The 21,042-nt window shown below is 44.9% G+C and overlaps 1 protein-coding gene across 1 annotated transcript in view; it reads right to left on the minus strand.

Moving 5' to 3' along the window:
• Positions 1 to 438: 438 nt before the first annotated feature.
• LOC126161243 (uncharacterized) overlaps positions 439 to 21,042 on the minus strand; it is a 157,176-nt gene continuing 136,572 nt past the window's right edge. Inside the window, exons 5-6 of the mRNA XM_049916983.1 lie at positions 8,337 to 8,735; positions 439 to 1,049 (exon numbers count right to left, since the gene is read on the minus strand). Of these exons, the coding sequence (XP_049772940.1) occupies positions 780 to 1,049; positions 8,337 to 8,735 (669 nt within the window). The 3' untranslated portion in view covers positions 439 to 779. The remainder of the gene's footprint in view (positions 1,050 to 8,336; positions 8,736 to 21,042) is intronic.

The following is a 21,042-nucleotide window of genomic DNA, read 5'->3' on the forward strand; positions in this document are numbered from 1 at the left end:
ACTCACAGCCTTACTTCTGCCAGTACCTCGTCTCCTACCTTCCAAAACTTTACAGAAGCTCTCCTGCGTACCTTGCAGAACTAGCACTCCTGAAAGAAAGGATATTGCGGAGACATGGCTTAGGAGTGCTAGTTCTGCAAGGTTCGCAGGAGAGCTTCTGTAAAGTTTTGGAAGGTAGGAGACGAGGTACTGGCAGAAGTAAGGCTGTGAGTAGCGGACGTGAGTCGTGCTTCGGTAGCTCAGATGGTAGAGCACTTGCCCGCGAAAGGCAAAGGTCCCGAGTTCGAGTCTCGGTCGGGCACACAGTTTTAATCTGCCAGGAAGTTTGATATCAGCGCACACTCCGCTGCAGAGTGAAAATCTCATTCTGGAAGTAAAAAGTTTATTGTAAACCTTACTCCTCTCGAAACTTATTAAAAGAGTTAACCCTAAAGACAGTAACAATCAACAAATGATGTGAGGGAGGGGTAGATTACATTCTATACACTCTAAAATTTTGTATACGTAGGGTTTTTTTTATACTCTGTATAATAAGATACCATATTTACATCCATATTGCTAGGGAGGTTCCGTATGCATAACACAAAAAGTTAAAAGAACAGTAGGACGGTGAAGTGTTAACTGCACTGTATTGTTCGAAATCTGTAGAATAAATTAACATTTCACAAACAAAACAAAAACATCACATAAGGCGTAAAGCTTCTGACTGGAGGTACGTTGAGGACTAGATAAGGAGGAACGTGGGAGTCGGGTTGAGCTGCACCGCGTTGCGTCGTGATTCACAGCTGCAGGCTTATGCTGTCAGGGTCCACACCACTTGTCGACACGGACGCATCTGTCCCTATGGCGCTACCGTCGCCTTCTTCCTCTTCCGTGTCTTCCTCGGAAAGGTCCGGACCCAGCAGGTTCATCTTCTGCAGGTCCACGAGGCTGCTCACCGCGACGGTGGGCAGAGCCTGCTGCCGCACTGTCGGGGGTGCTGAAGACTCACTGGCCAATACTGGCTCCAAGTCGCTGGACGAGACGTCGATAGCCACTCCCGGACTCGCCTGCAAGAAACCAAGGCATCAGTCAGACAATTCGTGTGACAGTATTAAGGAACGTAGAAAGTACTGAGGTGCGTGAAGGGTAAACGGGAAATACTTTTGTGAAATATCTAGTTGCACTGAGATCGCTATTTTTAGCTGCTTTCTGTCATCATTTAGACGCACATAATGAATTAAGTATAAGAGTAGGCGCTGTCACAAAATATATGGTGAAATCGAGTTAATTCCAGATCATTGGCACTATTCATGTGTAAATGATGTGCAATGAGTAAATTTTACAAGTTAAGTGTACATGATTTGTTTCAATGAATGGTAACATGCTGAACGTTTTTCGTTTTTTTTTTTAATTATCAGCCTGGTTTAGCAGTTGTACCCTACGTAGTCGGTTATTAGCTGGATGTATTCCAATCTCTGTCTTCCTCTATAGTTTTTGCCCTCTACAGTTTCGTCTAGTACCATGGAAGTAATTCCCGGATGTCTTAACAGAAGTCCTTTCATCCTGTCCCTTCTCCTTGTCAGTGTTTTCCACATATTCCTTTCCACTCAGATTCTGTGCAGAACCTCCTCATTCCTTACCTTATCAGTCTACCTAATTTTCAATATTCGTCTGTAGCACCACATCTCAAATACTTCGACTCTCTTCTGTTCCCGTTTTCCCACAGTCCATGTTTCATTGCCATACAATGCTGTGCTCCAAACGTACATTCTCAGAATTTTTTTTCCTCAAGTTAATACGTATGTATGACTCCAGCTCCGTCATAGGTTATTCTGCAGCCTGGGTCTAACTTCGTCTACTTCTTGATTCCTAATTTTGATGTTGAGTTCTTAGCTGTTCTCATTTCTGCTACTTGTCATTACTTTCGTCTTTTTTTCGATTTACTCTCAATCCATATTCTGTACTCGTTAGAATGTTTATTCTATTCAACACATCCTGAAATTCTCCTTCACTTTCACTGAGGGTAGCAATGTCACCAGCGAATCTTATCATTGTTACACTTTCACCCTGAATTTTAATCCCACTCTTGAACTTTTATTTACCTCATTGCTTCTTCGATGTCTAGATTGAACAGATGGGGCGAAAGTCTACATCCTTGTCTTACATCCATTTTAATCCGAGCACGTCGTTCTTGGTCGTTCACTCTTATGTTCTCTCTTGGCTCTTGTACATATTGTATACTACCGTATTTTCCTATAGCTTACCTTTTTTTCTCAGCATGTCGAACACATTGCATCATTTTACATCGTCTAACGCTGTTTCCAGGTCGACAAATCCTGTGAACGTGTCTCGATTTTTTTCTTTCAGTCTTGCTTCCATTAGCGACCGCAACGTGAAAGTGCCTCTCTGGTGCCTTTACCTTTTCTGAGACCAGACTGAACGTTTAAAGACTACTAAATGCTATTGTGGCTTAAATTAAATGAAAATGGACATATCAACGGAACTAGCGAAATTAGTGACATATACTCAAATTTAACAATAAAACTTGTCATTAACACTATACACGCCGCCAGATTTTAATCGAATATTCGTCTCTAGAATAGAAGGAATAGTTGCAGTTTATGGTGAAACAAGCATCATAACTATATCCCGTACTGGTGCAAGAATAGAACGAACAATATCTGAAATATTATGGAAAATTACGAGTGTTCATTGGCTCTGGCTAAATAGCTAATCAACAGAGAAAAATACATGGCTCATGTATTTGTGTACAAGACAGGATATACCACCATCACGTAATCAATAACAAGAGATCATGAGAGAAAGATAATATGCAAAACTAAATGTTGCGTATTGGGTATGGATTTCAGTCAGGACTTTGGAAATCATGTATTATAAAATTTCTTGAGTTTAGCAACATTTGCTCCACGCGTAATAAATTGTTGCCCTTGGTAATTTAAACATGAGAAAGGTGGATTACTCTGCATGCTTATATGAATTAATGTCATATGGAATAATGCTATTGGCCAATTTCTAACATAGTGGCAACATACATATTGCATCACCTGTTCATCAGTTTACGCTGAACTTTCTGCTGTTGGACACTTGTGCCTGCACCAGGGTTCCGTTTCGTCTTCAGGTATAACACAAATCGTAGCTGATTCCGCTTTAGAGACTCGGCAAATCTCCATGTTCTGCGATGAGGCGTGAACGTCCAACACTTGTCGCCTACTCGTGGTTTAATCATCTTTCAAACCTTCTCATAGACGTTCACTGTCCCTCATTTGATACCCCATTTGTTTCTGCTCCGATTGTACACTTTAACGGGCGGCATTCTGTATCGAGGTGGCGTCGTGGTCGTCATGTTTTGCTTCGTCAGTGTAAATACACGAAGAGTGTGCATAGCACAGAACTGAAAAAATGAGTACTGCGATGTACTCCCAGTCTACATTCTCAGCCATTCCTTCCTCAAATTGAGGCTCACAATTGATACTAGTAGGCTTCATTTTGCCAGAAATTATCTCCTTGTCTGTGCTAGTCAACTACTTATTTCCTCCTTGTTCTATCCATTATGTACTTCATTGCTTCCAAAGTGGCAGAATTTCTTCATTTCGTCTTCTACGTGGTCCCAGATTAGGTGTTGGGTTTATCGCTAATCTCCTTTTCGATATTCCTCATTACTTTTGTATTGCTTTGATGTACTCACATATCATATTTGGAGGTAAAGTAGACCGTTAATTCTCTTCAATAAATCCTGTAACTTCATCTTCACCTCCGCAGAAGACAGTAACGCCATCAGCAAATTTTAATAATGTTACCCTTTCACCCTGAATTTTGCTCCTTGTTCCAAATCTTTGTGTCCTTCATCGCTTCTTCAATATATAGGCCCTGTTTAGTCTGAGCTCTTTTCTACTTGTCTTCTATTCTTAGTTACCACTCTTGAATCTTGTAAATATTGTATATTAAATTTTTACCCATGGCTTGACCCATGTATGTGTTTCCCACATATAATGAAACCTCTTCTGCCTCTCTGACCCTCTCTGTGTACACCTCTACCTCCCTCTGTCTGTCCACCTTATCCTCCCATCCCTACTTCTCTGTCTCCTATGTCTCTTCACCTCCTTGTCCCCTCCCATTGTCCATTTACTCTGCCCCATCTCTCTGACTACATCCCCCTGCCCCTGACCATATGCCCCTCCCTATCTCCTTTTTCCAACTCCACCTCCCCCTCTTCCTTTGCCACTTACAACTACCCTTTCCACCAGCCTCATGCATCTCCCCTGCTCCACCTCACTCTGTTGATCCAGCCTCATGCATCTCCCCTGCCTCCACCTCACTCTGTTCATCCCCTCCTGTATACATCTTAATCTTTCCCATACCATACCCTTCTGCATGCTTAGCCCTTGGATAAATGGTTCGTAAAACATGCGATACCAGATCAACACAACACACCTGTCTTTCACAGCAGCTTACATTTTGGGGCCTGGAAAACCTTTTCTTGCCCTTCTCCTATAGGCTGCCCTCAAAGCAAGTTCATTTGACAGGTCAATATTGTTCTCGCATAGCATACCTGTTATGCAGTGCTGCCTATACACCAGGGACTGAAAAAAAACACAGTTTGCCCTTATCTCCTATTTGAGCTAGGAAGTTATAAACCCCACAGTCCTGTCCTGCTGTTTCTGTGCCACATTTGGTTGAAATCGATCCAGGGGTTTGGGAGGAGATACTGGCTGTACACACATCCAACCACCCACCCATGAAAGACACCCCCCCCCCCCCCGCCACACGCTGCTTTAAATATATAAAAGATTATCTATCTTTATGTGCAGTGTGAGGATTCTAAACTTCTACTCTACATTACATTGCTGAACCCTTTTCTCAGTCGACAAGGGCCGGCCGGTGTGGCCGAGCGGTTCTAGGCACTTTAGTCTGGAACTGTGCGACCACTACAGTCACAGGTTCGAATCCTGCCTCGGGCATGGATGTGTGTGATGTCCTTAGGTTAGTTAGGTTTAAGTAGTTCTAAGTTCTAGGGGACTCATGACCTCAGATGTTAAGTCCCATAGTGCTCAGAGCCATTTGAACCATTTCAGTCGACAAAGTCTACCAAAGTGTTTTGGCCTTTTTTACTCTGTTTTGCTTCCACTGTCATGCATAGTGCCAGAAATGCCTCTCTGGTGCCTTAACTTTTCCTTTTCCTAAAGCCAAACCGATCATCATCTAGCAGTACCTCAATTTTCTTTTCCAATCTTTTGGACTTTATGCTGGTTAGTAATTTGGTTGCTAGCACTGTCATGCTGACTGTGTGATAGTTCTTGCATGTATCTGATTTTGTTGTCTTTGGGATTGTGGGAATGATGTTATTCTGAAGGTCAGACGGCATTTCTCTATGCAAACATTGTACACGGTAACCTGATTAATCTTTCTGATTACCACTTCCCCAATGATTTTAGAAATTTGGAAGTAACGTTGCCTGTGCCTTCTGCCTTGTTTGATTGCAAGTCTGCCAAAGCTCTGCCAAACATTGACTTCAACAATGGATCCTCAGTTCCCTCCCAATCGTCAACAGTTGCTCCTTCCAAGAAGTTATGGGACATTTGTTCCACTTCATAGGGGCACTCAGAGTATTCTTTTTCTCTATCTGCTATCTCTCCTCTGTATTCAACTGTGGAAATACTTTTGCACTCTTTAACGTTGATGCTTTTCTTTACAAATTCTCCTAAAGTTATGTAACAAACCACTGTTTAAATCTAAACTGAAATCGTTTATGTATGTTGTTAGTTTCTTGCGTGTTCTATGGGTCGTTTCGACAACATGCTATGATGAGGAAAGGTCAAAATGTTTACAAATAAGAAATATTTTCTCCGTGTAAACCTGGCTACTTGTTGTTCATTTGCTTCATTTATGTACTTTCATTGTTACTTTAATCTTAACCTAGAATGAAACTTAATTAGTATAGCCGAACCACATACAGATATTATGTATTCAGAAATTCAGATGTGTGTAGCAAAGAAGTTGTGAAATAAAAATGCTTTCAGTTTTTTTTAAAAACTTAATTGTCTAAAAACACATTTAACTCATATGGGTGATGGTCAGGTACTTTTATGGCTGTATGTTTTACTTCTTTCTGTGAAATAGCATGGTATAGCTGAAGCTAGTGCTCCTAATGACAACAAGTTTCCATGCAATGTATACGTTGCCACTATGTTTGAAACTGATCCATAGCATTATTCCATATGACGACTATGTGTTCGCATGTTGACCTGATGACGTCGTCAGTTATGACTGCAGTGTTAACTGAATCATCATGATTGGACAGGGGGTCAATTGAAACGTGTCACCTAGTCGGGTTAATCACTTCACCAGGTCGGTGGTCATGTCTGAATATGCTGTCTCCAGCCGAACAGCTGGTCGAAACGTGCACTGTCTCAAGAAAGCAGGCCCATGCCAGCAGTGTAATGATTTAGGGGATATTAACCTGTACTCCACGGAACCTGTGGTAGTAATCTAACGCACCACAACAACTGCGGGCAACGTGGAGGTAATTGCAAACCACCCGGATCTTTGGATGCCAGATGTCTTCCTCGACGGCAATAGCAACTTCCAGCTCGATAACTGTTCATGTCACAGGGTCAGAGATGTGTTACAGTGGCTTGAGGAGTATGATATTGAACTGACGTTGTTGTCTTGACCACCAAATTGGCCTCATGTGAACCTTATGAAACACATCCGGGAGGCTATTGGATGTCAGTTCCGTACCCTCAAACCTGTACATAGATGTCAGATGTTAGTTACCTTCAGATGCCCCCTAAGAACTTGACGACTCCATGCAATGCAGAATTGTTGCTTTGGTGCGTTCCAAATGGATACGAACAAGCTATTAAGCGTGGCTGGCAGTGTATTTATTATACAACAACGTAATGTACATAGATTGTAACCATTGGTTTGCATATGTTGCTAGCGCGGCATATCCGAGGGGTGTTCAATAAGTAATGCAACATTTTTTTTCTTAAAGCAAGTTGGTTTTATTCAGGATTGCAGTACACCATATTATTCCCCATTCTTTTGTCTAGAGAACCCTATTTTTGAATATACTCTTTGTTCAATACGACAGCCTTACGCCACCTTACTGAGAGGGCCTGTATGCCAGCGTCGTACTACACTGCTGGTCGACACATGAGCCATCTTGCTGCGTGAATAACGTCCCCATTATCCATTTACTGCTACCAGTGGTGTGCATCCTTGATTTAGCCAAACAGATGGAAGTTGAGGTACGATATCTGGGATGTAGATTGGAAGAGGAAAAACGATGCAATGAAGTTTTGTGGGTTCCTCTCGCGTGCGCAGACTTGTATGAGACCTTGTGTTGTCATGGAGGAGAATTTCGTTTGCATTTTTATGGCGACGAACTGGCTGAAATGGTTTCTTCAATTTCCTGAGGGTAGCACAACATACTTCAGAGTTGATCGTTGCACCGCGAGGGAGGGCATCAAAAAGAATAGCTCCCTCAGAATCCTCAGGACTTTACCAACTGAGGATGCGGCTTTGAACCTTTTCTTCAGAGGAGAGTTGCTGTGTCGCCACTTCATGGATTGCCATTTTGTCTCCAATTAGAAGTGATAACCCTGTTTCATCGCCTATGGCTATGTTCGACAAAAATGTCACGACCAGCCTCGTAACGTGTAAGCTATTCCTCACAGATGCTCGTTCGTTGCACTTTATAGCCATCTGTTAGGAGGCGAGGAAACCAGCAGGTACACGTCAGTGAGTACTACAAGTGGTGAATCAGTGTGTCAGCACTACCAACAGAGACGTCCAGTTATGGAGCGGGGTGTGGACTGTGACCTGTCGATCACCTCGAATGAGAGGAGTCACAGCTGCGTGTGGACAATCGGCACGCGAAAGATCGAACAAGTTTGTGCGACCTTGCTGCGGTGTTAGCAGACGCCTCGTACAACTACATACCGTGCTTTTTTTCACTGCTAGGTCTCCGTATACGTTCTGCAAGAGCCTATGAATATCTCCAATGCTCTGGTTTTCTGCCAAAAGAAACTCAATGACAGCTCTCTGCTTGGAACAGGCCTCTGTTACAGATGTTTTTTTTCTTTTTTTTTTTTTTTAAGGGTATCTACAGTGCTGCCACCTATTGGAAGTTCATGAAACTATAGCGGCTGAATAGGAAATATTCCACTATATCTTATAACAAATTCCGCATTTTTTAAGGCAAAACCGGCCGAGAAAAAAAGAATACGTTGCATTACGTATTGAACGCACCTTGTATCATTATACGATGTTATGTAGGGTAAGGACACGCATACAAACAGTGCTTCTGGAAATGAGAGCAGAGCACTTACCTGTCGTGGAGGGGAGTCCTCCGCAGTCTCGTTGGCCATCCGCAGCAGCACCAGCGCCGCGGCCCGGCTGGGGGCGGAACGCGCCGCCGACCCGAGGCCGCCCCCGGCGTGGAGGCGGCGCACCAGGCGGCACAGGTCCGAGGGGCGGCGAGCGCGCAGCAGGCGGAGGGCCCGAGCCGGGGGCGGCAGGTGGGGGCGGCCGGGCAGCGCCAGCGCCTCGCAGCGCCGGCCGCGCCCCAGCCGCAGCCCCACCAGCGCCTCGGCCGCCGCCGCCGCACCGCCGTACACGCCGGCCGCGGGGGTGGAAGCGTGGGCGGTTGTCGGCAGCGGCTCTGGCGACGCCACCACCAGCGCCACGTCGGCGCGCTGCATCTGCTCCGCGTACCACGCCAGAGGGTTCTGCCGGCAGGCGGCGCGCGCGTCAGTGGCTGTCGTGGCAGGCGGGGGCGGCCGCAAGTGCGGGCGTAAAAGCTTAGTTCAATGCAGTCTCAAAATCGCAAAGCAGCACCGTGGCTATACTAGTTTCCTGTTTTCCTTATTCCATCTCTTCTCTTAAGGGGGGCAGGACGTCAAACGGGCCTACTTGGAGCAGGAGAGGCACCACAGGACATTTTATTTTCTGCTGTCTATACTTTTACAAATAAATTCATAAAACTTTGTCAGCATGACCAGGAAGAATTCGGGATTCACACTCGTAGCAGTGGAAGTGCAAAAACGTAGCAAAATAATTTTTTTTAAATATGATAATCTTAAGGACGTCAAAAACTTACGCAGCATATTTCAGCGAAAACCCGCATTCAGGGAATTATCGCAACCTCCCTTGTACACTACTGGCGATTAAAATTGGTACACCAAGAAGAAATGCAGATGATAAACGGGTATTCATTGGACAAATATATTATACTAGAACTGACATGTGATTACATTTTCACGCAATGTGGATGCATAGATCCTGAGAAATCAGTACCCAGAACAAACACCTCTGGCAGTAATAACGGCCTTGATACGCCTGGGCATAGAGCTTGGATGACGTGTACAGGTACAGCTGCCCATGCAGCTTCAACACTATACCACATTTCATCAAGAGTAGTGACTTGCCTATTGTGACGAGCCAGTTGCTCGGCCACCATTGACCAGACGTTTTCAATTGGTGAGAGATCTGGAGAATGTGCTGGCCAGGGCAGCAGTCGAACATTTTCTGTATCCAGAAAGGCCCGTACAGGACCTGCAACATGCAGTCGTACATTATCCTACTGAAATGTAGGGTTTTGCAGGGATCGAATGAAGGGTAGAGCCACGGGTAGTAACACATCTGAAATGTAACGTCCACTGTTCAAAGTGCCGTCAATGCGAACAAGAGGTGACCGAGACGTGTAACCAATGGCACCCCATACCATCACGCCGGGTGATACGCCAGTATGGCGATGACGAATACACGCTTCCAACGTGCGTTCACCGCGATGTCGCCAAACACGGATGCAACCATCATGATGCTGTAAACAGAACCTGGATTCATCCGAAAAAATGACGTTTTGCCATTCGTGCACCCAGGTTCGTCGTTGAGTAAACCATCGCAGGCGCTCCTGTCTGTGATGCAGCGTCAAGGGTAGCCGCAGCCAAGGTCTCCGAGGTGATAGTCCATGCTGCTGCAAACGTCATCGAACTGTTCGTGCAGATGGCTGTTGTCTTGCAAACGTCCCTATCTGTTGACTCAGGGATCGATACGTGGCTGCACGATGCGTTACAGCCATGCGGATAAGATGCCTGTCATCTCGACTGCTAGTGTTACGAGGCCGTTGGGATCCACCACGGCGTTCCGTATTACCCTCCTGAACCCACCGATTCCATATTCTGCTAACAGTCATTGGATCTCGACCAACGCGAGCAGCAATGTCGCGATACGATAAACTGAAATCGCGATATGCTACAATCCGACCTTTATAAAAGTCGGAAATGTGTGGTACGCATTTCTCCTCCTTACACGAGGCATCACAGCAACGTTTCACCAGACAACTCCGGTCAACTGCTGTTTGTGTATGAGAAATCGGCTGGAAACTTTCGTCATGTCAACACGTTGTAGGTGTCGCCACCAGCGCCAACCTTGTGTGAATGCTCTGTAAAGCTAATCATTTGCATATCACAACATCTTCTTCCTGTCGGTTAAATTTCACGTCTGTAGCACGTCTTCTTTGTGGTGTAGCAATTTTAATGGCCAGAAGTGTAACTCACAAACGACCAATAGGCACAACACAAACAAATCAATCACGTTGTAAAGGTTTCAAGGACTGCTTTGTCTAAAGCAAGGACATTGATCGAAAAATGTATGAAACATTTTTAGTAGTGAAGCAAAGGAAATCAGGATAGTAACTGTGGAATCAGCCCTCTTGCTGTTTGGTCGACAGCTCTACGTCTCGCGAGTGTGACAAATATTTCTTAGTAAGTAGCCGCTGCGTACTACCGACATGAACCTGGAAGCCTCACATGTCAGTTCTTGTTTCAACTTTCAGGACTTTCAGGATTTTTTCGCCGTTCCTGCTATCAACAAAAAATGTACAATAATTGTTGACTTAACTGTTGGCAGATGAAAAAAGACTAGAAGATGAATTTTTGATTGTGAATTATCTGTGCTGGCAAGGTTTCTGCGTGGATGGAAAAGTCAGCCTATATGTTATGTAGGATGAGGTACCTGATTGTGAGCACCCCAAAATGAACCCACAATGAGTGAATATACATAGCCGTGTTTTTCTCTGAGCTATAGTGGAGAATGTGGGCTCTTTGGTAAACTATGCAAGTGATTATTAACGTTCAACGTATGCCGAAATATGACACCGACATTTTTAATGAAACCAGATAGTTTTTTCTGCCGTATTGGAAACATCCTTTGAATGGACTTCAGCGGTGTAACACGTGTCACAGTTGGTCAAATAGTAACCGGATACACTGTCTGACCGGAAACGTGAAGCCCTGAAAGACATGGTTGGTAGTAAATGTAACTTTGTATACGTGCACAGCATCGGCGTGTATATAAATGATTAGAGCTGTAATTGTCTGTGACAGGCAGAATAGGCACCGGAGTGCATTCCTGTTGTTCGAGTCTGGTGTTGTTGCCATCCCTGGTAGGGTGTACAAGGGGCGTGAACAGACGTGTGAAGGACACAGAGACTACTCGTACTCGCGTGGAACAGCGTCGAGAGCACCTGACTGTGTTTGAAATGGGCCTCTATTTGACCGGCTGGTCGAAATGTGCTCCATCCAGATTCGTGGGGAATTGCGATATGACAGTACCCACATGTTGGACTGCATCGGAAAAAGCGAGCAGGGATACTCATCGTGTAGATTCCTGTCGACCACGGCGGACCACCAAAACGGAGGATCGCCGCATCGTTCACCAGACGCATCGTAGTCCCGTCACGACTGCGCCTGCCACCGGAGAACAAATAGTGGGCTTCCAGCGACATTCTGTGTCACCTCGAACCTCTAGTCGGAGTGTGACAGCAGGCGAGCGAGAAAATTACCATCCCAGATGTAGGCCGCAATTAGCACCATAACACATGTGCCTGCCTGTGGAGCGGTGCCCTGACCGGGAAGCATGGACTGCTGACGAACAGCATCACATTGTGCTCAGCGATGAAGCGCGCCTATGCACTACCCACTGTCGGCGAATATGGTGGCGACTTATGCCATTCTTGCAACGTTTTAGAGAGTTATGTTGTGTTAGACCTGGCGTCACGGTGTGGAAATCCATAGGATATGTCTTCAGGTCACTGCTGGGAATGACTAAAGGCCGGTTCCCACTAGGGCTGCCGCGCGTCAAAACCGCGCGTCAGCGGCGTGGTTGCCATGGAAACGGCGTCAGCGGCAAGGCGCGGCGGGCTCTGCGTCGCGGTTTGCCCATGTCGAACCGCTTCCGCTGCCGCGTGACGCGCCCCAGGTGCGCGCCGCCAATCACAGAACGCGCTGAGCGTGACGTCAGGTACGGCACCCCGGGCCACACGAACTTCCGCCGAAGCGCTGGCGCGGACGCGGCGGCAGCTATGAAAAACATATCATCCGATTCCAAGGGTCTATTCGGTAGAAAAATTTGATTCTTGGGCATGTTATAGCCTGATATCTTCTCTCGATAAAAGACCGAATTTCTTTTCGTTATTCGTCGTGGTTACTTGCTGTATCGCATTTACGTAAACCTTTACACGAAATTTTAATAAGTGTGCAGAGGTGAAAACGCATTGCGTGGACTTTGCGTACAGTTCATTTTAGGTTATACATTATTGCGTATGAAATTTAGTCAACATATCGAAATTGTTTTTAAAGCTGAGAGCAGATCGATAGCTATCACCGTTCTCGAGATATTGAATGATATGTCGGCGGACAGGCTCTGCCGTGACCGCAGGCGGCTCGCTCGCGACGCGACCGATACTTCGTCCTGCTCGTCGTAAACCATGTGGTTGTATCAACCGCAAATTTCGTAAACGTTTCAAGAAATCGAAACGTGTTTTTTTGCAAACGATAACTTGTGAAAAGTCATGTATTTCGTCGCATGATAAATATCCTAAACCTGTTTATCTACCGAGATATGAAAGTAACTACAGTTTTTCAGAAGGGATAGATGAATTTTTTTAAACGGCATTAATAGCATGTCGAATGAGAAGTTAAACCGAAACTAATTTACTGGTATGTCATAAGATGTAATTTACTAAATATGTAGAGCTATTGATTATTTCCTTTCTTTTTTCTTTATCCAGTGTACTTTACTGATTCAAGACGCGTTTCGCCTTTTACTTTAAGGCATCTTCGGTGGAATCTAGAATGATTCAGTTTTGTTTTGATATGTGATACTTGCAGATTATAAAACAGTTCACATCTTTTTTTACGTGAATGACTGATTACTTACAGTGAATCGAGTTTTTGGCGGACATATACGTTTCCCCTCACCTGGTCACATGCTGGAGGTTGAACTAAAACTTAGATTATGGAACATAAGCACATTTTCATGTTCGCTCTTTTTTCTTCTGTCACTCTAGCAGTAGACGTTTTACTGAAAACTCTGATTTGAAGTCGTATCTACAGTGTGTTCGCCTCATGTCCCTTCCTGTCTGGTTTGTTTATGTACATGTTGCCAAACTGCAGAATTATATGCTGAAAACTAATTTTTGTTTATTTTTGTTCTCCTTATATCTGTACGTGTGTGTGGCTAGCCGGTGATAGTTATAGAAAGTTGAAAGTGAATCCAGTAGTTGTCAGACAGTGGTTGAAAGATTTGGTGTTCAGCTGATTTCAGTTTCGGTTTAAATGTTTTGTGGAGGAGTGCATGGAAGAGTAAATTCACTGCTTACATTAATAGATAAAATAGTAGAATAGTATTTCAACAGATGATTATTATCAGAATAGTATCACCCAACCCCTTTGTCCTCACTCTTTGACGCCCCATAATACGTCCTGTCAACTAACCCCTATTGTTGTCAAAGTTGTGCCGTAATTTCCTCTTCCTCCTCTATTTAATTCCGTACCTCTTCTTTAGTCACACGATCCTCGTATCTAATGTTCAGCATTCTTATGAATCACCACGTTTTGAAAGCGTCTATTGTCTTTTTGACAGAACTGTTCATCATCCACGTTTCACTTACATACAAGGCTGCACTCCACACAAATACCTTTGTAAAATAGTATCCAACCATTAGAATTTATATTCGGCGTGAACAAATTTTCTTTTTCAGCACGCTTTTCTTGCTATTGACAGTCTTCAGTCAGGTTTGCGTCTGCACCAGGAAATGCCTTACAATTTAAAATCTGGTTTCGAAAACTGTTCCAAATATATATTATTCTTTCGTGATTCTTAAGCAAGGTGCTGGCGATGATTAAATTATGCTCTGTGGGAAATTCTATCAGGTGGCTTCCACTTTCATCCCTTCCACCTAGCCTTTGTGTTCTTACTGTTTCGTGTACCTGCTACCGTACCACATTTTAAATTTTTGTCTCGCTTAACTATCTGAATAATTTCTTTTGTCGTACATTGTTTCAATGTGTTAGGAGATAGTGAACAATCGTGAACGGTAGTCATGAAATCTGTTCATGGTGAAATGAGAAAACATGAATAATGAAATATGTGAAAGAGTACATTGTACAGAAAATGAAAAATTGGTATGTCTTCACCCAACTTCGTCTTTCCTTCATGTAGGTGTAAGATATAGTTAATCAAACGCACCGCGCGTTTCAGTGGGTCCTGCCCCGTACCTCAGTGGATGTCCGTCATTGGCTACCGCTAGCGTCTGCCGCTTCCAAGTGGGAACGCCAATTCCGCGAGCCGCCGCGTCAACGCGGAAAACGCTTGCCGCTGCCGTTGCCGCACGCCGCGCCGCCGCGCTCTAGTGGGAACCGGCCTTAAGGAAACTAACGGCGCAGTGGTACGTCACAGACTTGCTGCGTCCTCATGTGTTATCTCTCATGCGATAATACTGTGGTGCCATTTTTCAGCAGGACAATGCTCGTCTCGATGGACTGCGTGCGTGATGTTGATGTACCCCCGTTTCCAGCGAGATACCCGTACCTGCCCCTGATATAGCGTGTGTGTGGTACCAGCTCGAACGTCAACTGCGGCTCAGTGACAGTGTCGAGTCTATCGAAGACGAGCTGCAACAGTTGTGGGCGAACTTGTCTCAGGAGAGGATACAATGGCTTTATGACACCCTTCCCAAGGAAACCAGTGCGTGCACGCAGGCCAGAGGGGGTGCGACGCCATACTGATAAGAGCGCTTATACTGCCGAATTCTTTGTAAATTTGACTGAAATAACATCTCTGACATACTATAACCCTTGACGTTTCATTTCATGTCAAATGGTTCACTATGAGACGTAACATCTGAGGTCATCAGTCCCCTAGAACTTACAACTACTTAAGCCTAACTAACCTAAGGACATCACACACTTCCATACCCGAAGCAGGTTTCGAACTGCGACCGTAGCCGCCGCGCGGTTCCGGACTGAAGCGCCTAGAACGGCTCGGCCACCGCGGCCGGCAATTTCCTTTCCACCTCCCCTTCTGGGTTTTTGACTTTTTTTTTCTAGGCAGTGTAACAAAGCCGAAAACCACTGTTTCGACGTCAGGAGAAGACGTGCCGCAAATATCTGCACTGCTGTACTAAAGTCTGGCATTTTGGAGCGCATATTGTCACGGATGAAATGCTACCAACATGTGCTAAAGTTTACAGCCGAGACACTGTTTCGCTCATTTGGCAGAAGATGCTTGGAGTGATACTGATCGAATCATCGAACTCACTCGGGTGGAAACTGGGAACTTTATACACTGTAAGAGAGAGGAAGAGAGAGATAGATAGATAGAGAGAGAGAGAGAGAGAGAGAGAGAGAGAGAGAGAGAGAGAGAAAAGGAAAAAGCACACCACCTCGAAGGAATTATCCGAATGGGACACAAATCAGTAGATGCGATGAACATGTACAGGGAAACAAACGAGAACAGTTTCAGAAAAATTGGATGATTTATTCATTATAAAGAGCTTCACAAACTGAGCAAGTCAATAACGCGTTGCTCTGTTACTCTGAAAGGCACCTAATTGGTATACAGTCTGGACGGGAAGACTTGCTCTTATTAAGTGATTTAAGTTACTTCACTGCTGCGAGGATATCTACTTCTAAGTTACTCATGTTGGTAGCTGTTCTTGATTCGAATTCTGGAATATTTACTTCGTCTTCTTCAAGTATGAAGTTATTGCATCAGCATACTCTGAAAGGCACCTAATTGGTATACAGTCTGGACGGGAAGACTTGCTCTTATTAAGTGATTTAAGTTCACTGCTGCGAGGATATCTACTTCTAGGTTACTCATGTTGGTAGCTGTTCTTGATTCGAATTCTGGAATATTTACTTCGTCTTCTTCAAGTATGAAGTTATTGCATCAGCATACTCTGAAAGGCACCTAATTGGTATACAGTCTGGACGGGAAGACTTGCTCTTATTAAGTGATTTAAGTTACTTCACTGCTGCGAGGATATCTACTTCTAAGTTACTCATGTTGGTAGCTGTTCTTGATTCGAATTCTGGAATATTTACTTCGTCTTCTTCAAGTATGAAGTTATTGCATCAGCATACTCTGAAAGGCACCTAATTGGTATACAGTCTGGACGGGAAGACTTGCTCTTATTAAGTGATTTAAGTTACTTCACTGCTGCGAGGATATCTACTTCTAAGTTACTCATGTTGGTAGCTGTTCTCGATTCGAATTCTGGAATATTTACTTCGTCTTCTTCGCTGAAGTGATTTAAGAAGGTTGTGTTTAGTAACTCTGCATTGGCAGCACTGTCGTCGATAGTATTTCCATTGCTATCGCGCAGAATAAAACACTGATCGTTTCTTGCCGCTAGCTTTTTCCATCCCTGTCATTAACGTGATACATTTTCGGCTGTGGCAACCTTCGACAAACTGTAGCTAGAGAGCTCACCATCGCCGGCCGCGGTGGTGTAGCGGTTCTAGGTGCGCAGTCCGGAACCGCGCGACTGCTACGGTCGCAGGTTCGAATCCTGCCTCGGGAATGGATGTGTGTGATGTCCTTAGGTTAGTCAGGTTTAAGTAGTTCTAAGTTCTAGGGGACTGATGACCACAGTAGTTAAGTCCCATAGTGCTCAGAGCCATTATAGAGCTCACCATCACAAAACGAAAGAATTGCTACATTCATCAAAACTGATCCGGCGACGTACCGGACAGGGACAGCAGGTGGGTTTTACAGTGTTTAACAGTCGCGTATTTCCCTGATGCCCACTGAGACCAGTGTGCGCGGGTAATGCCCGTAATCAGGTCTCCATCTAATCAAATCACAGCATTCGTATCCTGGTAGGAGGCGTCACAGACGCCGATAAGAGCTATTGTGTGCGAAGGTCAATCTGTTATCAAGCGGAAGACTGGTTGACCTGAGAACCTCTCGCTCAGCTGTTTATTGTGGAAGCGATGCGTGAGGCAACCGGGGTAACAATAACGACAATAAGAGCCAAAATGAATGGCATTTCAAAACATTCATCGCATTTCACAGACTATATCTCACACTGGAACGAAGGTAGAAAAAAGGGGTGAATGTTAACTTGTGCATGGAAACTACCTCGGCGCCGACTGTGAGTTGCCGGTTCATGTGGTTGTCGGTGGGGCTGACCCTGGTGAAGCTAGTCCAGCTCGCTCCGTCACAGTTTTTCCCACACATGCTGTTACTATCGGTGTCGCAATTCCGCTAAAGTTATTGTAAGACGAGGAATACAAAAAAATTTAATTTTTCATCTCGATGACGGACCACCGCACAGCCGCCTGCATGTTACGGCCTGAACGGTGGATCGGTAGTGAGGGCCGTGTGGATCTCACGAAGCGCCCCTGCTGTCCAGCGTCGCCCTGTCTCACGGTATGAGACTTTTCTTGCGAGTTTGTGAAAGACTCCGTTTGTCTTCCTCGTCTTGCAGCAACTTTGACGTAATTGCGACGCCGATAGCAACAGAATTGAATTTTTTATTTGTTTGTGGGGATCCACAGCTTCCAGATGCTTAATAGACGTCAACATCGTCCGTAGTAGGCTGTAACACGATGTTTTTTTAATCGTGCGATTAGCTATTTTCGAGTAAGCGTATTGTCAAGCACCTGTAGAACCAACGTGTGAAAGCATCTACATTGTCTCCGTACATCGCCACGTATAAATAACACTTTGCACAGTGTGGATTCTTTCGGGAAATGACGGAATATGTCTACTTTTTACTTGTAATTAAGAGTGATTTGAAAGTGGCATGGACTATAGATGTTACAAATGTAAGTAAGAAATTTGTGCAGTAATGTTTATCTTAATGTGAAGTGTGTAAAGTGTTACTTATACCTGGCGATCTATGCAGACAAAAAAAAAATGGTTCAAATGGCTCTGAGCACTATGGGACTTAACTGCTGTGGTCATCAGTCCCCTAGAACTTAGAACTACTTAAACCTAACTAACCTAAGGACATCACACACATCCATGCCCGAGGCAGGATTCGAACCTGCGACCGTAGCAGTCGCGCGGTTCCGGACTGAGCGCCTAGAACTCTATGCGGACAATGTAGATGCTTTTCGATGTTAGCTTTACAGGTGCTTGACGATGACGCTTAGTCGAAATTACCTAATCGCACGATTAAATAAACATCGTGTTACGGCCTACTATGGGCCATGTTAACGTTCATTAAGCACTGAATGAGCTTGCAAAGGTAGAAAGGTAGAGGGCGAATTTGGCTATAGCTTGGAGATACGGTGCAGGGCATACTGAGCATTTGCGAAAGGTAATTATAAACTTTCATCATTGTAAACGTAACTGTAAAGACTACTACAACGTTGCATGTTCACGTATGAAAAGCAGGACGTTTCTGTTTAAAACAAAAGCTTTGAAGATCATCGAGCCGCTACTTCTCATTCAGTTGGCATCACGATGCTGAGCGGACCCTGTAACAGCCAGCCGGAGTGGCCGAGCGGTTCTAGGCGCTACAGTCTGGAACCGCACGACCGCTACGGTCGCAGGTTCGAATCCTGCCTCGGGCATGGATGTGTGTGATGTCCTTAGGTTAGTTAGGTTTAAGTAGTTCTAAGTTCTACGGGACTTATGACCACAGCAGTTGAGTCTCATAGTGCTCAGAGCCATTTTTTTTTGGACCCTGTAACACTCCTCCCATCAAGGAAAAGTTCCTGGCAGTACCCAGGAATCGCACCCGGGTCCTCCGCACGGCAGTCAGCTGCGAAGGTGGACATGTAGCAGATACACTCTTCTAAAATGGGTACAATGTTTTTGAAACATATTATAGGACTTAATAGGTGTGAGTTCCAGACATTTTCATTGTTATCCGAACAACCAAGGAAATGTGTTTAAGCATACATAATCTACACATTGAAACAGGATTAAACGGTCACGTTTTCGAAACTCCATAATTGTCTCCCACTGTGACGCATAAGTTTGAAATTTGGCTCAGACGTGTCTGCAACCTTCCTCTGTACTGATGCAAAAGCACGCCCTACGACGTCAACCTCGGTCTTAGCGACGCTTCAAACAGCGAGGTGTCGACACTTGCAGAAAAAGGGCCAGAGCAAGAAAGGTCATAAGACGTGTGAATTGGGTTAATGACGTCACATTGGCACCAAACGTCACCACAATTTTGCCCAACGCCACCGTGGACGTGACGTGTCACACGATGGGAAGGTCGTCACACGCCCTCTCAGCCTAATTTGACCCCTTCTTGTGACGCCTCCGCGGTGTGGGTTAGAACTGGGACTCCCAGCGTTGAAATCGTGCGGTTTTCTTGTGTCTGGCAGAGGCTAACATTTCAGAGCCATAGCCCCTCAGAATCGGAAAGAAAAGGACTTAGCGGGTGGCATAAATGAAGTCAATGAAATCACATCTTTCCTTGGTATGTTGAGTCCTCATATTTCGGTGTCAAAAACTTAAGTTCGCAATGCGATGCGCAAATTGACACGTTCTTAAAGCGTTTGGTACTGTTGACGCCTCCTGGGTGATTCAACACTTCTCGACGGACATCACGGGGCTGCGGCCCCCATTGAATGTGAACTCACCCATTTCGGGCGCACTGCGATCGCAATTTCTGCTTTCGTATGCAGGGTAGAGATACCAGGGACCGTTCAAAACTATTCCATGAAATCTGAACGTGATCCGCAGTAGGAAAGCGTGCTGATGCTTTTTCAGTCCTCCTGTTTCATGCTCTACTGTGGGGTGATCGCAGAGAGATGCGACATTGATACACGCGTGAATAAAATGGCAAAGGGTCCATCTAAGGACCACCAATTCGGCAAAACCCTCGATTTCACTCGGCCACATTTACTGAGAATTTTTACAGAGAAAACCTGCGAAATATTCCTAAGCACCTGCAGGCAGGTAAATGGCGTCAGAGGTGTGTTACGTAGTTGCCTACCTGCAGGTGTCAGTGTGACATTGTTCACCCATCTTACACATGACATGAACTTCTGAGCGCTGGCTTTCCTTCCGCAGGTGTAGACACGTTGCTGTTTTAAGCGGCGTGGACCCCGATTGACGTCGCAGGGCGCCTTGCTTTTGCCCCGTTACAGAGGAAGGTTGTAGGCACTTCTGAGCAAGATTTCAAACTTATGCGACACAATTAAGGGGTTTCGAGAATGTGGTCCTTCAATTCTGTTGCACAGCGTATGTCTACGTATATGAAGTTGTGTGTGTGTGTGTGTGTGTGTGTGTGTGTGTGCGTGTGGTCCACCGTAGCTCTGGATCGTGTGAAACAGTTTTGAGCAAAGTTGATACACATATGATCACGTGGAATAAAGACTATGGTGTTGAAATCCCTGGCATCCCTGTAAGTGCTGATAGGTGTTGGGTTTCGCCGGGGGCGGGGGGGGGAAGGAGGGGGGGCAAAGACTCAGAAAGTTTGAAGTCATTTGAACCAAATGTCATAAACGTACAACTTACGATGGCAAGAAAAATATTTTGGTGAGAGGAAATCCCGAAGGCAGGGATGTGGCTAGCAATTCTGGAAGAATCTTGATTATTTTGTATTCCACAGCTTAATTATATGAATGTTTATAAAAAGCGAAACAGCTGTACTGCAGGTATGTTTGTTTATTATTGACCAATAAATGTACCTGAAATACAGCTGTCCTGTTTCTCATTAATATTTAAATTCTGGAACATTTACCATTTGGAAAAATTTAACTTTTACTGCTAGGGTTG

This window comes from Schistocerca cancellata, chromosome 2 (assembly GCF_023864275.1).
Source record: "Schistocerca cancellata isolate TAMUIC-IGC-003103 chromosome 2, iqSchCanc2.1, whole genome shotgun sequence".
Taxonomy (NCBI): Eukaryota; Metazoa; Arthropoda; class Insecta; order Orthoptera; family Acrididae; genus Schistocerca; species Schistocerca cancellata.